The 11962-nt window shown below is 37.7% G+C and overlaps 1 protein-coding gene across 3 annotated transcripts; it reads right to left on the reverse strand.

Moving 5' to 3' along the window:
• Nucleotides 1-2884: 2884 nt before the first annotated feature.
• On the reverse strand, nucleotides 2885-6771 carry CPD (Cytochrome P450 superfamily protein). 3 transcript variants are annotated; one of them, XM_087315273.1, is made up of 8 exons: nucleotides 6265-6763; nucleotides 5259-5604; nucleotides 4663-5118; nucleotides 4400-4495; nucleotides 4238-4316; nucleotides 3646-3770; nucleotides 3337-3485; nucleotides 2885-3238 (listed from the first exon to the last, which is right to left on the reverse strand). In XM_087315273.1, exons 1-8 carry the CDS (start codon nucleotides 6729-6731, stop codon nucleotides 3148-3150), a joined length of 1809 nt encoding a protein of 602 aa, XP_087171399.1. In that variant the 5' UTR covers nucleotides 6732-6763; the 3' UTR covers nucleotides 2885-3147. The 3 variants fall into 3 exon arrangements, with proteins under 3 accessions (XP_087171399.1, XP_087171401.1, XP_087171400.1); XM_087315275.1 differs by having other exon boundaries at nucleotides 5259-5608; nucleotides 6265-6393; XM_087315274.1 differs by lacking the exon at nucleotides 2885-3238 and having other exon boundaries at nucleotides 3639-3770; nucleotides 6265-6771.
• Nucleotides 6772-11962: the final 5191 nt, after the last annotated feature.

Below are 11962 nucleotides of genomic sequence, written 5' to 3' on the forward strand. Positions count from 1 at the left end.
TGTAGTAGATGGGGGGATCAAATGTCTTCCGGCTGACTGATTCCGGACACTTCAGCACCAGATGGGTGTAAGAAGATACTAGTCTAATTGAGTTGGACACAAGGACGGTTTCAGACAATCGGCTCCGACACTCTCAAAATTTGGCCTTCGGCAATTGGCACAGCCGATCTGGCTTCTGCTTTCAACCATTGACGATTCGGCCACTAACCGATTTGTCAAAACATCCTTTTGTATAATCTGTATCATTTTGTTTCATATTACAGATTCTTTCGTTGTATATGCCCATTACAGGGGAGTGTCAAATACGCATGCATAATGGATGTATTCACATTGTCCTACCTAGACAAACTAGGTTTAGGACAATTCTATAAAAATATAATAAAGGGCAATTGCCCTAGTTCGGTTCATATATAAACTGAACTTATAACCTAGTTTGGGGGGTTGTTGTCATTCTTTGAATAATACAGTTATCTTTGTTGTGCCTATCTTTGTATCTCCTTCACTCAATCGTTGATCTTGTTTGTGTTCAAGTTGTCTTTGCATTAATCTTCTATTCATCTTGTTAATCTTGTCTACATCATACTTGTTGCTCTTCAACACCTTCAATGTTGTTCACTTTCCGTATACTGACAGCCTCAGTTTTCAACAATTCTGACACTACACCATTTTTATCACAATATATTGTGTAATAGTATGCACTATCTCGAAGTGGCAAGCATGCACATTAATAGCCAAGTGGAAAGCATTTATCAGAATTATATTGTGACCATGCATATGACAAAGAGTACTATATATTGACCGAATTCAATCTTTTATTGAACTCGCGGAATATGGTTTCAACCTCTACCCAAAAAGTGGAGGAATCCTTGAGTGGTGTGTAAGTATCCATAAAACAAACTAACCTAGTGTATGCTATATATGGTCACTTCGTATGGTTGTGAGTTGTAGTTTTTGGAGCTAGAACCAATTGTTCTTTCAACTTGATTTGTTTAACACTAGGATAGGCAAGTGTTATATGATCACTTTGCTCCACATCAATTGTTCTTTCAACTTGATTGATTTACCTATAGTAGGAAATGTAAGTGTTATATGATAACTTTGTTCAAATAAAAATGTAATATAGTTCAAGATTCTTTTGCTATAAAGAATCACATATGGAAAAGGAATGTATAAGGCAAAACCTCATCCATTTGAGGATGCGTGGTGCATGGAACTCTTGCATGAGATTCCAAGTTGTAGTTTATAATACTATAGAAGACCATAAAAGGAGTTTCCAAGCATCATCAAGGAGACTATAACCTCCATTTATTTGATGAGTGAGTGAAATTACATTAGGTAATCAATGAGGAGCTTGTCATTATAAGTAATACATGCAAAGAAGAGTACATTTTCAATGACAAGCGTGACAAGCATATTGAATACATTTCAACCAACCAACTAATACTCAATTTACTTCTATGTGGAAGCCCCATCATTAAAAGTCAAGCCCAGCAAGCCCTTCATAAATTGTTAGTTTTTGAGGATTTTTGCAAATTTTCAGGATATCTCTAAAAGCACATAAAAAAAAACTCTCCAGTCATAATGTAATTGTATTTTTTGTAACAATAATCATTATTGCATTAGGGCTTATATTATAATTTTCATTCATCATAAATCAAAGCTTTGAATAGGCTCGCATCCTTGTTGACCATGTGGACATTATGGGTTTGGTAAATTGGCACCCAGAATCAAATACACGTTACAAATTTCATTATCAATAGTTTTAAAATTAGTGAAGTGACAAAAACTTAAAATATCGTGATTTTAAATGTGACCCTATTTGAAAGCCTTAACTCGTATATAAGACTTGATAGGAGGAGAACATGAAAAAAAAATCCTATTTGAAAGTCTTAAAATCGTGTGTAAGACTTGATACGGAATTAGAACATTACGTAGAGAAGTGTGTAAACTCTCATAGGAGGAGCACATGGAAAAATAATCCAGCACTCGCAGTCATGTGTATATAACAAAGTTGATTTATGTTGAATAATTTTGAGTTGCTACCATCTCCCTTTCTTGAAAAGAGAGAAGGGTGGCTCAAATCATTTGTCTCTATCAACTAGTCTATCCTATTGATGAGTAAAAAAGGAAAATGATTTGTCATGAAAGCCACAAAAGCAAGGTAAGCCAAAGTTCACAAGTACACTAGTGTGTGTGTGTGGAAAAAGGGGGGGAGAAAGGGGCAAAACATCACATGGAATGCGGACAAGGCTATGCATGTTGCCTTTAATTATTGATCGATTAAAATACCAAAAATGTCTAAGACCAACATGTTCTTTGCCACAACTCTAAGAAAGAAAGGAAGAAAGACATACAGAGGGACTTACTTTAATGGTATTGACAACGACACGGAACATAAAAATCTCTTCTTCTTCTTCTTCTTTTTCTTCTTTTTCTTCTTTTTACAAGTCATCAAGCTAACATCGAAATACGAGTCAATGTCGAGCTCTCGCTCCGAGCTCGATTCGTATGAACGATTACATCCGATGAAACTTTTCTCTTCAAGTTCAAGGAACTTTCTTTTCGAATCCGGAGACAAAACAGAAGGGGGGGAAGGGGGGGGGGAAGGGGGGGGTTCGGATTTGATGTATGAAATGATTGAATAATTATGTAAGCGCACATGGGGGGGGGGGGGGGTGCGGGTGCGGAAAGAGAATATTGATGTGGATTCTTTCCCTCCCTTCCAACAAAATGGAATGAAGATGTACACTAAATCGATACTCATGATGTAAATTAGGGTTCTCACAATTAAGTTAAGGTAGGGAGAAAAAAAAAAAAACCCTAAGTGCTTGAAAGGTACACGCAACTTGAAAAGATGGAAGAAGGAAAGGGGAAGACCAAGATCAAAAGAAACACTTCACCTCAATAATAATGTTTGTCACAAACAAACAATACTATCCATAGAAACACACACACACACACATTAGTATGTATGTATGAATGTATGAATGTATGATCAATTTATGTATATATATATATATATGTAAATATATGTGTATGTTATATATCTATATGTATATATGTATATATTAGGATGATTTTTTATATAGTATACAAGAAAGAGGGCCATTGACATACATCGATCTGTTATAGTGGTCATCAAATCAATTAATATAATCTCTTCACAGTGACAGGGAGCCTCTTTACCATCCTTGTTGTTGGAAAGAATATAATTTCATCCTCTTCAGCTGCTTGCCAGCTACAAAACAAACACACACACACAGAGCATTTGTTAGCACATGATCATGACTTAAATAAATACCCAAGTTCTTCTTCTTCTTGTTGGTGTTTCTTCACCTGAATTGTGTTGTCAAGTAGTAAAGGAATATGGAGATTTCGACTCTTGCTAGCTCGTGCCCCGGACAGAATCGTGGCCCGCCCCCGAATGGCGTGAAGAATCTGTTGTTCAAGCTACTCGTGCTTGGATTATTCACATTGCACCCATTCTAGATCGAATAGTTCGCAATAAAATCAATCGACTGATTAGGATCACATTGGTTTTTGGGTGGATCGAAATCAATACGTAAATGAGACACAATTCTTAAAAGTACATCAATAATAGGATCAAATCTTTACATAGCTTGTATAACATAAATTACCGATTACCGATTCGGCCGATGATGATAACCACCTCCATGGATTGAATGTATTAGCATCCTTGTAGTTAGCCTCATCAAAATGGACCGCGCGGAACGATGTAAAGACCGTCCATCCTTTTGGGATTATGAAACCTGGAGCAGAATTTTATGAAAAAACCACACACTGATATCAAATCAATGATTAATACATCTCATTTAACATGTACTAGATTAGTTTGACCAAACATGCACTCATTGAGATCGGTATATCTCGAACGAAATTATGCTTAATGCATATTAAGGTTATGGTAATTTAAGCAAATACACACTGATATCCGTATATGAAATGCACAATGATTAATACATAATAGGATTAGGTTTGTTTAATTAAACCTGCATTCACTGTCACTAATATAGGTAATTTAAACAAATGAGCCATTAATCCACATAAGATTATGTTAATTTGAACAAATGCACACTGATATTGGTACATCAAATGAAAGTTTGAATGATTGATCGGTATGCTCATCTGATATATCAGGACATCAAACAAATGATTAAATGCATATAAGATTATGTTCATTTGAAACAAAACAGTTTAAAATGCTATGAGTAAGTACCTTGCACCTCGACATCTTGCAGTGCTTTCCGAAAGACTCCGCCAACAACATTCCCCATTCGAAGTGTCTCGTTAATCACCTGCGAAATGCGGATTGATGGATGAGGCATTCATGAATTGAGAGACGCAACAAAGAAAGGCCGCTAATCTTAAGGTCACCTACACAATGAGTGAAAGTCATGCAGGATTTGTAGTCACTCCAGCTGATCATCATCTCCTCCTCGTCATTCTTGCGCCGCTTCATGGCCATATGCTCGGCCTGCGATTAGGGTTTGTCATTTTAGAATTAATATCACAAACAGTAACTTATGCCCCTCTGCTAATTAGGGTTTGGACATTCAATTGTGTTTTGCCATTCAAAAAAACAACCTGCCTAGTATGTGATGCTGGATAAACAACAGAATAGTTAACCATGTAATCTAATACCTGCAATTGCTCCAGAGCTTTAGGGCAATCTGCGAGAAACTTGACAGCCAGAGTGATGATGATAGATGTGGTCTCATACCCTGCTACAAGTAGCGAGATTACCATGTCCACAATCTGCTCATCGCTCATCTTCTTTTCCAGCAGGGCCCCCAGAAGATCATCCCTCGACTCAGTATAGTTCTTCTTCATCCCTGGCTCGTCATCATCATCATCATCATCATCATCACGAATGCGATTATGACGAGCCATCTCTTCTCGTCGCTTTATGACGAGCTGTTTGATGGACTTCATGATTGCAGCACGAGCCTGCAGAGCCTTGTTATATGTGGTACCTGGTAGATTAATGGGGAGCGAGAAGAAGCCATCGATTAAGAGCAGATACTGCTGCCTCAATCTCTCCGTCCACAGGCCAGGATCGGCACTCAACAACTGCCTCACACTCAAGTTGAAAGTAATCTGCAACCATCACCAGTCGTTGTTTGTAACCGATCATGGTCTTTTTATCAACAGGCAAGCAAGCAGGCAGGCAGGCATCCATCCAAGAACACACAGAAAGAGACAATAAAAAGTTTAGGGTTTGGCAGAGCAGAACGAACCTTCTTGGCTTCGTCCTGTATGTGGATGACATGAGGATGCATGGGCCATGCCGCCAACACGGAGCGGACATGCGAGTGGATGTCGGACATGAGCCTGCAGTGCTTGTCTTTTAGGGCAGAGGAGTTGGTGAAGCTCCATGTGAGGCCATGGAGCTGCTTGTGGAGGGGGGCATCATCGGTGATGAGGAGGAGGGAGTTGGGGCCGAGGAGGCGGCGCAGAGAAGCCGGGTAGCTCGATGCGAACAGCCGGCCCTCGCCTTGCATCACAAACCTATTGAATTCGGGATCCGTGGAGAACACAGTGGGCCGCCCCAGCAGATGAGTCCGGAACACCGCCGATCCGTACCTAGCTTCCCAATGAAAAACAAATCCAAAAAATCCTCAAAAATGCAGGTAAAATGCAGGGTTAGGGTTAGGGTTAGGGTTGGAGGTTTTTTTTTACATCCATTTACATACATATAGAAAGGAATTCAGGGCTGCTTGTGAAACTGGGGTGCATATTATGATCATTGCAATTGCTCTGAATCAAAGATTTCAAACTTTCGATGCAGGTATCATTACATAATCATTACATACAGAAAGCCAATTCATTCAGGAAGGTAGGGTTAGGGTTGGAGTTTTTTTTTTACATCCAGTTACATACATATAGAAAGCAATTCAGGGCTGCTTGTGAAACTGGGGAGCATATTATGATCATTGCAATGCTCTAGAGGTTTTTTTCTTTACATCCATTTACATACATACATACATACATACATACATACATAGATACATAGAGAAATTCAGGGCTGCTTGTGAAACTGGGGGCATATTATGATCATTGCAATTGCTCTGAGTCAGAGATTTCAAACTTTCAATGTAGGTATCATTACATACAGAAAGCCAATTCATTCAGGGCTGGTTGTGCAACTGGGGGGGGCATATTATGATCATTGCCCAGAATCACAAAAGATTTGTAAAGGAATCTTTTCTTTTCTTTTTTGCCTGGGTGAGGAGGGGGGTGTACCTTTGTCGCCTGGCGTCTGCGAATGGCTCGGGATCGGAGGTGCGGTGCGCAGCGATGAGCTCTAGCGTCTCGCCAATGAGGGGCCATCCCATGCGTCCCGGCGGCACAACGGCCCGAGACACTCCGCTCCCTCGTGTTGTTGGTTGCCGCTCCACGATCGGCCGGCCCATCCGCCGCCCCAATCTCTTGCCAAGGATTGCCATGGCTGCATTAGGAAGAAGCAAGCCCATCACTACTCCTCCTCCTACCACCACCACTACTACTAATACTAACGCCGCTAGTAGAATGGAAGACATGGTGAGAGTATGGGCAGGGTCATGGGATAAGATCAAACTACTATGCAAGGTGCATGAGGAGGAGGCACTACTGCAACTTCTACTACTACTACAACTATTACTACTGAAGTGAGAATCCATGGGTAGGAAGCACGCCATGGCTGCATTAGCACCAATGATCTGCAGCTGCATATTGTGTTTGTGAATGCTTGTAGATTTTGATGAACACTCCCAAGAATATACAACATATACTGTGCATTAATATATATATATATTATTTTATATATATATAATATATGTATATGTGTGTGAGTATATATGTATGTATGTATATGTGGGAGTGTGTGTGGATATGTGGGTGAGGGGGTGTGTTAACTAACATTGATGATGGAGGAGAAGTTAGTGAATTTGTAGTAGTAGTAAGGGGCAATAATAAATATAGAGGGGAGTACATAATGAAAGGGAAGGGGAAGGGGAAGGGGGAAGGGGGAAGGGGAAGGGAAGGGATGTGTGTGGACCACAATTCAAGGAAAGCAAAGGGGCACACACACACATTGCATACTAGGCAATATGTACATGCATGGATGTGTGTTGTTCCGTTCCGTCCGTCCGTCCATCTCTCGGTATTGTGCTTCACCTAGTTTCGCACTCACACCACCCTACTTCCCCCCGATCCAACTTACCACTACAATAATAATCGCTACTAGCTCTACATGTGCCTCCCTTGCCCCCCCGCTTGCCTTGCAGACTCCTCTCAACTCTCCCCGAGACTTCGTACGTACCATGTCATCTTCCCCCCACGTCTCTCCCCGTCAATTGTCCCCGCCCCTTGCTGGGAGAGGAATTGAACCAACTTAGGGTCCATGTCCGATCGATCGGTCTAACTTTGCATATTGCTAATGTTTGACATTAATCACCACTAGGAAGTCTTGGTGACGTAACTCGACGAGTAAAGTAGACGTAGCCTTAATGTGATTAATTATACTTTGAACTTATCGCATGTTTATTGACAACCATAAGAGAGGAAAGAAGATTCAAGGTCTTACTTAATACTATAGTTTTATCATTTGAGAGAGTATCCTCTTGCGTGGGGATTTCAAATGTCTACTTGGACAAGTTTTTTTTGACAACCTGAACTCTTTGATCTCTCAAAGTATAAAGTACTAGACAAGTAGATTTGGTCAATATATTTATGCATATACATACGTGCTACACAATTTCCCTATTTTAAATTATTGATGGTAAAATTATAATAGCTCAAGAGAAACGTTGAGACACCTCTTACTTGCTAGGCAGTTACTGAAACACCTTTCTTGTAACAGGAAATTTACTCCTCCTTGAGAGTAGATTATGACAACTCTAGAAAGCACACAATGACACATATTACTTGTTGGACATTTACCCGAATATCTCTCATGTAGTACGAAATTTGCCGCTACCACAATTCGTGTATATGATGAGTCGTTTCCAAAAACCTTTGGGGTATTCTAACAGATATCCAAAAAACGAAGGGTACATACTCCCGTCTCATGATGAGGTAGATATAGTTTGAATAGGGTTTTGTCTTTTCTCTTCTTCTTCTTCTGCTTCTTCAAGGTGGAGAAAACGATGTTTGACTCTTTTACTTTTATCTTTTGCGCTCCATTCCATACATAATATTTATTGCATTCAAAGTCCATCGACTATCCCAATCAAGCAAAAAACTACTCGCATAAATACTGATAACCCTGTTCATCGCCGCACACTTGTATCCTCTAAAACATCTTGGAAAATTAATGTAAATATGTAACTCACCAAACAACCAACCCACTCATTTGGCGGTCTTGCTTACCACATCACTTTCTTTCATCCATGCCGTGATAATCTAGAGCTAATTGATGGACATTAGGGATAGTTTTAGAGTACTTACGATGAACACTATTCATTGCTTGACACTACATCATGGGGGAACAAATGACAACTTTGACAATGAGGAGTAACAAACAAATTGGTTGGTTGCATTGAAAACATGCATGCATACATGTATTGCAACATGACCGAACTTATTTTCAAAGTATCCTATTGAAAGGTCCCATTGGAACCACACGGTGAGGTTGTACCATTTCATAATAAATAGTATATCAAGGAGGACCTACGTGGGAGTAGAGTTCAATAATATTATATATATATATATGCGTTGTACTAATGTAGTAGTAGAGTTCGACAATATACTATATACTCGATATATAATATTGTATCGAAACTCATTCCAAGACATGATGAGATGGTTATATATACATATATAAGTTTGGCATAGGATCAATTTACACCCTAGTTCTCACCCTCACTTTGTGGTGGAATCAATTTATAATTATGTTCTAACCCTCAATGTGGGAACTCTTATAATTAGTGCTAACCTCTAACATGGACTTTGATCATTTGGGCCAAAATACTATAGATGCTGCTAAATTTTGAACATAAAAGAGACAAACAAGATAATTGTAAGTTTGATCACATAATAAAACAAAAAAAGGATTCGACATTCTATGCCCTTTTTAAAAAGTTATTTTAACCCATTAACTTGTTTTATCCAGAAAACAAAAGATTACCTCAAGCGTGTCTTTTGCAGTTTGTCCTCTCAAAATGATTTCGGTGATCTTGCATCAAATGTGGAATGAAATTCTCTCACAAAAAGAATATCAATCGATCACCATTTACCTTAACTTATGTTAAGTAAGACCCATTGTGATTTTTTCTTTTATTTTTCCCAACAATGGTTTATATAACGTCTAAAGTGAATTACATGATACACGGACACTTGCAAATATCTTAACAACTCAACACATATTTTTACCTTTTTCCAACTACTCTTAAGTTGCCATAGACATACAAATCTCCCAAAGCATTGCCAAGAACGGTTCCTTTCCCTTATACAGTACTTGTACATGGCCACATGCCTCACGTCGTTGGAGGAAATACCTAGAGAGGTGGTTGATACCTCCAAAATTTACAATCATTAATCATGAAGAAGACATTCATCTTTCTACAAAACCCATAAGACTAATCGTCTCCCAAACCACCCCATTCTGTATTGAATTAATAGACATCCCATTGTGAATTTTTTACGTTCACCTTTTGAAGTTTGAGATTGTGAGTTCATCAAGCCCCACTCAGTGCATTATGCATGCAAACAATTACAATATCTTCTATTTTGTTTGGGTAGTCTTGGAGTAATTTTTATGAAAATAATACACCATCATGCCATTAAGAAGAAGACTCAAGAAGAAGAACAAAGGAAATCCATCCTTGGGTAAACTAAATTTTACAAAAGTATCAGCCCCTATTTATTGAAAGATTTGAGTGAATTAAATGTTACCCTAACAACATAGAAGATGAATAGCTCGATTAACCTAACCAATACTTTGTGAGAAGGAAAAAGACAAGAAAATAATGTTTGATAAGTTTTGAATCATACACTACATATTGACCCATGGAGCTGATAAATAATACAAAAAGATTTAAAGCATTTGGTTGGCCCTCAAAATTTGAACCAATCATAGCTTGCCTAGAGGTCCAAGCTTTACCCAAATGAATTGTACAAATATTCGACAATGATATAAACACATTACTTGCTAATGCTTAGTCATAAAATCATTGCCTATATGCAATCTTATGTAAGAGAGTTCAATATTGTGGACAAATTCACGTTAAGCTTATTACATTTTTCTCAAGTTATAAAGCTAATGGTGATGTTTTGCTCATTACTAAAATCTTCAAAACATTTCACATTATGAGGATGTTTAGTTTGTTACCAAAACCATCAAATTTATTTTGTTTTATGATCAAGCAATTTGCTAAATGGCTCTCCTAGAAATGGCTTTGCAACATTAAGATTATGTGTTGCTCATAAATTTATTACCACCCAACATCACCCAACATCGACATTGAGATTGAAAATGATAGCATTGCTCTTTTCAATAAATTAAATGTAATATTTAATAGCCTTGCCTGATTCAAGGTACTGGTAATTGAAATATGATAGCATTGCCATTGACAAAGGATAATCAATACCATAAAGCAATCACTAAGTAGGATCATTGAACAACCTCATAATTATTCTACAATCAGGACAATACGGATAAAATGTAGTTAGATTAATTATGATGATATATGCATGAATTAATTAATGTATCTTCCTTGGCCAATGTGGCAATGATATACACTTCTCGTGAATCACCTTGCATGTTGAGCTTGCGAGAAGTAAGAACAAATTTTCAATTTTCTCTATTTCATTCCATGCACTAAGTGAGTAAGTGCCACCCCACATAACAATCGGCAACGGTTCGGTTTGAATCGAACTGAACTGTGAAACTGCAGTTTAATGGCTTAATGGTTTCAACGGTTCAGTTCAGGTTTGGGTTTTTTTTTTTTTAACGGTTTAGTTCGGTTTCATCAGTAAAAAACCGTGGTTTAAACGGTTTAACGGTTTTTTATTTTTTATTTATTATTATTTTTAAAAAAAATTGTAAAAATTGTTTTTAAACAATCTTTTTATTTTTAGACCTTATTTTCACATTTTAGGAACATCTTAAAAATTTTAAAAAATTAAAAAAATGAAATATTATAAATTTAAAAAAATTTAAAAATAAAAATAAAAATAATTGACCTATGTTGAAAACCAAAACCGAATCACGAAACTGCGGTTTTTACAGTTTAATGGTTTAACGGTTTGAAAAATGTTTAACGGTTTGGTTCAGGTTTCAAAAAATTTAAACGGTTCGGTTTGGACCCACTCAAACCGACCGAACCGTTGCCGATTGTTAACCCCACACTTAGACTCCATACAAAGACCACCCTAAAATTGAATAACATCCATCTTACTGCCCATCTTGAACTAGCACTTTGATTGTAGTGATTCTCAAACATATAATAATTATTCCAACTCATTTCACATCCAGACTAATAGCATACATTTCACCTAATTGTGGATGAGACATTAATACAAGATATTTGGAGTTGTGAACCATTTTATTGGTTCCCCCTTGTATGTAAAAGAGAGGTCATGTCTTGGTTGTATTGATTTTTTTAGCCATTTTGTTTTCTGTCCACATTAATTGTTAGCCCATTAGCTTGACATAATGTTTCCAATACATTAAGTGTTGCATATCATCCTAAGTATACGAGAGTAACACAACACCATCAACGTGTAGGAGTTTAATTAAAGTAAGCTCTTGCATGAGTTTCGGGCCATCTAATCCTTCTTCTTTTGTTGTCTGGTTTAATATTTATCCTACAATGACATTTTGATCTCAATCACTCTTTTCTAAAGTTCATTCCTTAGTACAATGTTTTCGTTTGATGTCGGTGGTCTTAACAATAGTTATTCTTACTCTTAACCAAGTGATTGTCATTTGAATGTTTTGGTCTAAAGCATGCTTGATCAA

The sequence above is a fragment of the Azolla caroliniana genome, unplaced genomic scaffold, assembly GCF_043228905.1.
Source record: "Azolla caroliniana isolate FFs.n. ecotype wild unplaced genomic scaffold, voAzoCaro1.0.p SCAF_2, whole genome shotgun sequence".
Taxonomy (NCBI): Eukaryota; Viridiplantae; Streptophyta; class Polypodiopsida; order Salviniales; family Salviniaceae; genus Azolla; species Azolla caroliniana.

What these genes read in the sequence shown, in the direction of transcription:
- CPD (XM_087315273.1), bottom strand. Translation starts at nt 6,731, where the DNA reads ATGCAGCTGCAGATCATTGGTGCTAATGCAGCCATGGCGTGCTTCCTA. An exon ending in TACAGGACGAAGCCAAGAAG is followed by an intron (nt 5,119 to 5,258) that starts GTTCGTTCTGCT and finishes TGATGGTTGCAG; the next exon opens with ATTACTTTCAACTTGAGTGT. An exon ending in AAGCTCTGGAGCAATTGCAG is followed by an intron (nt 4,496 to 4,662) that starts GTATTAGATTAC and finishes CCCTAATCGCAG; the next exon opens with GCCGAGCATATGGCCATGAA.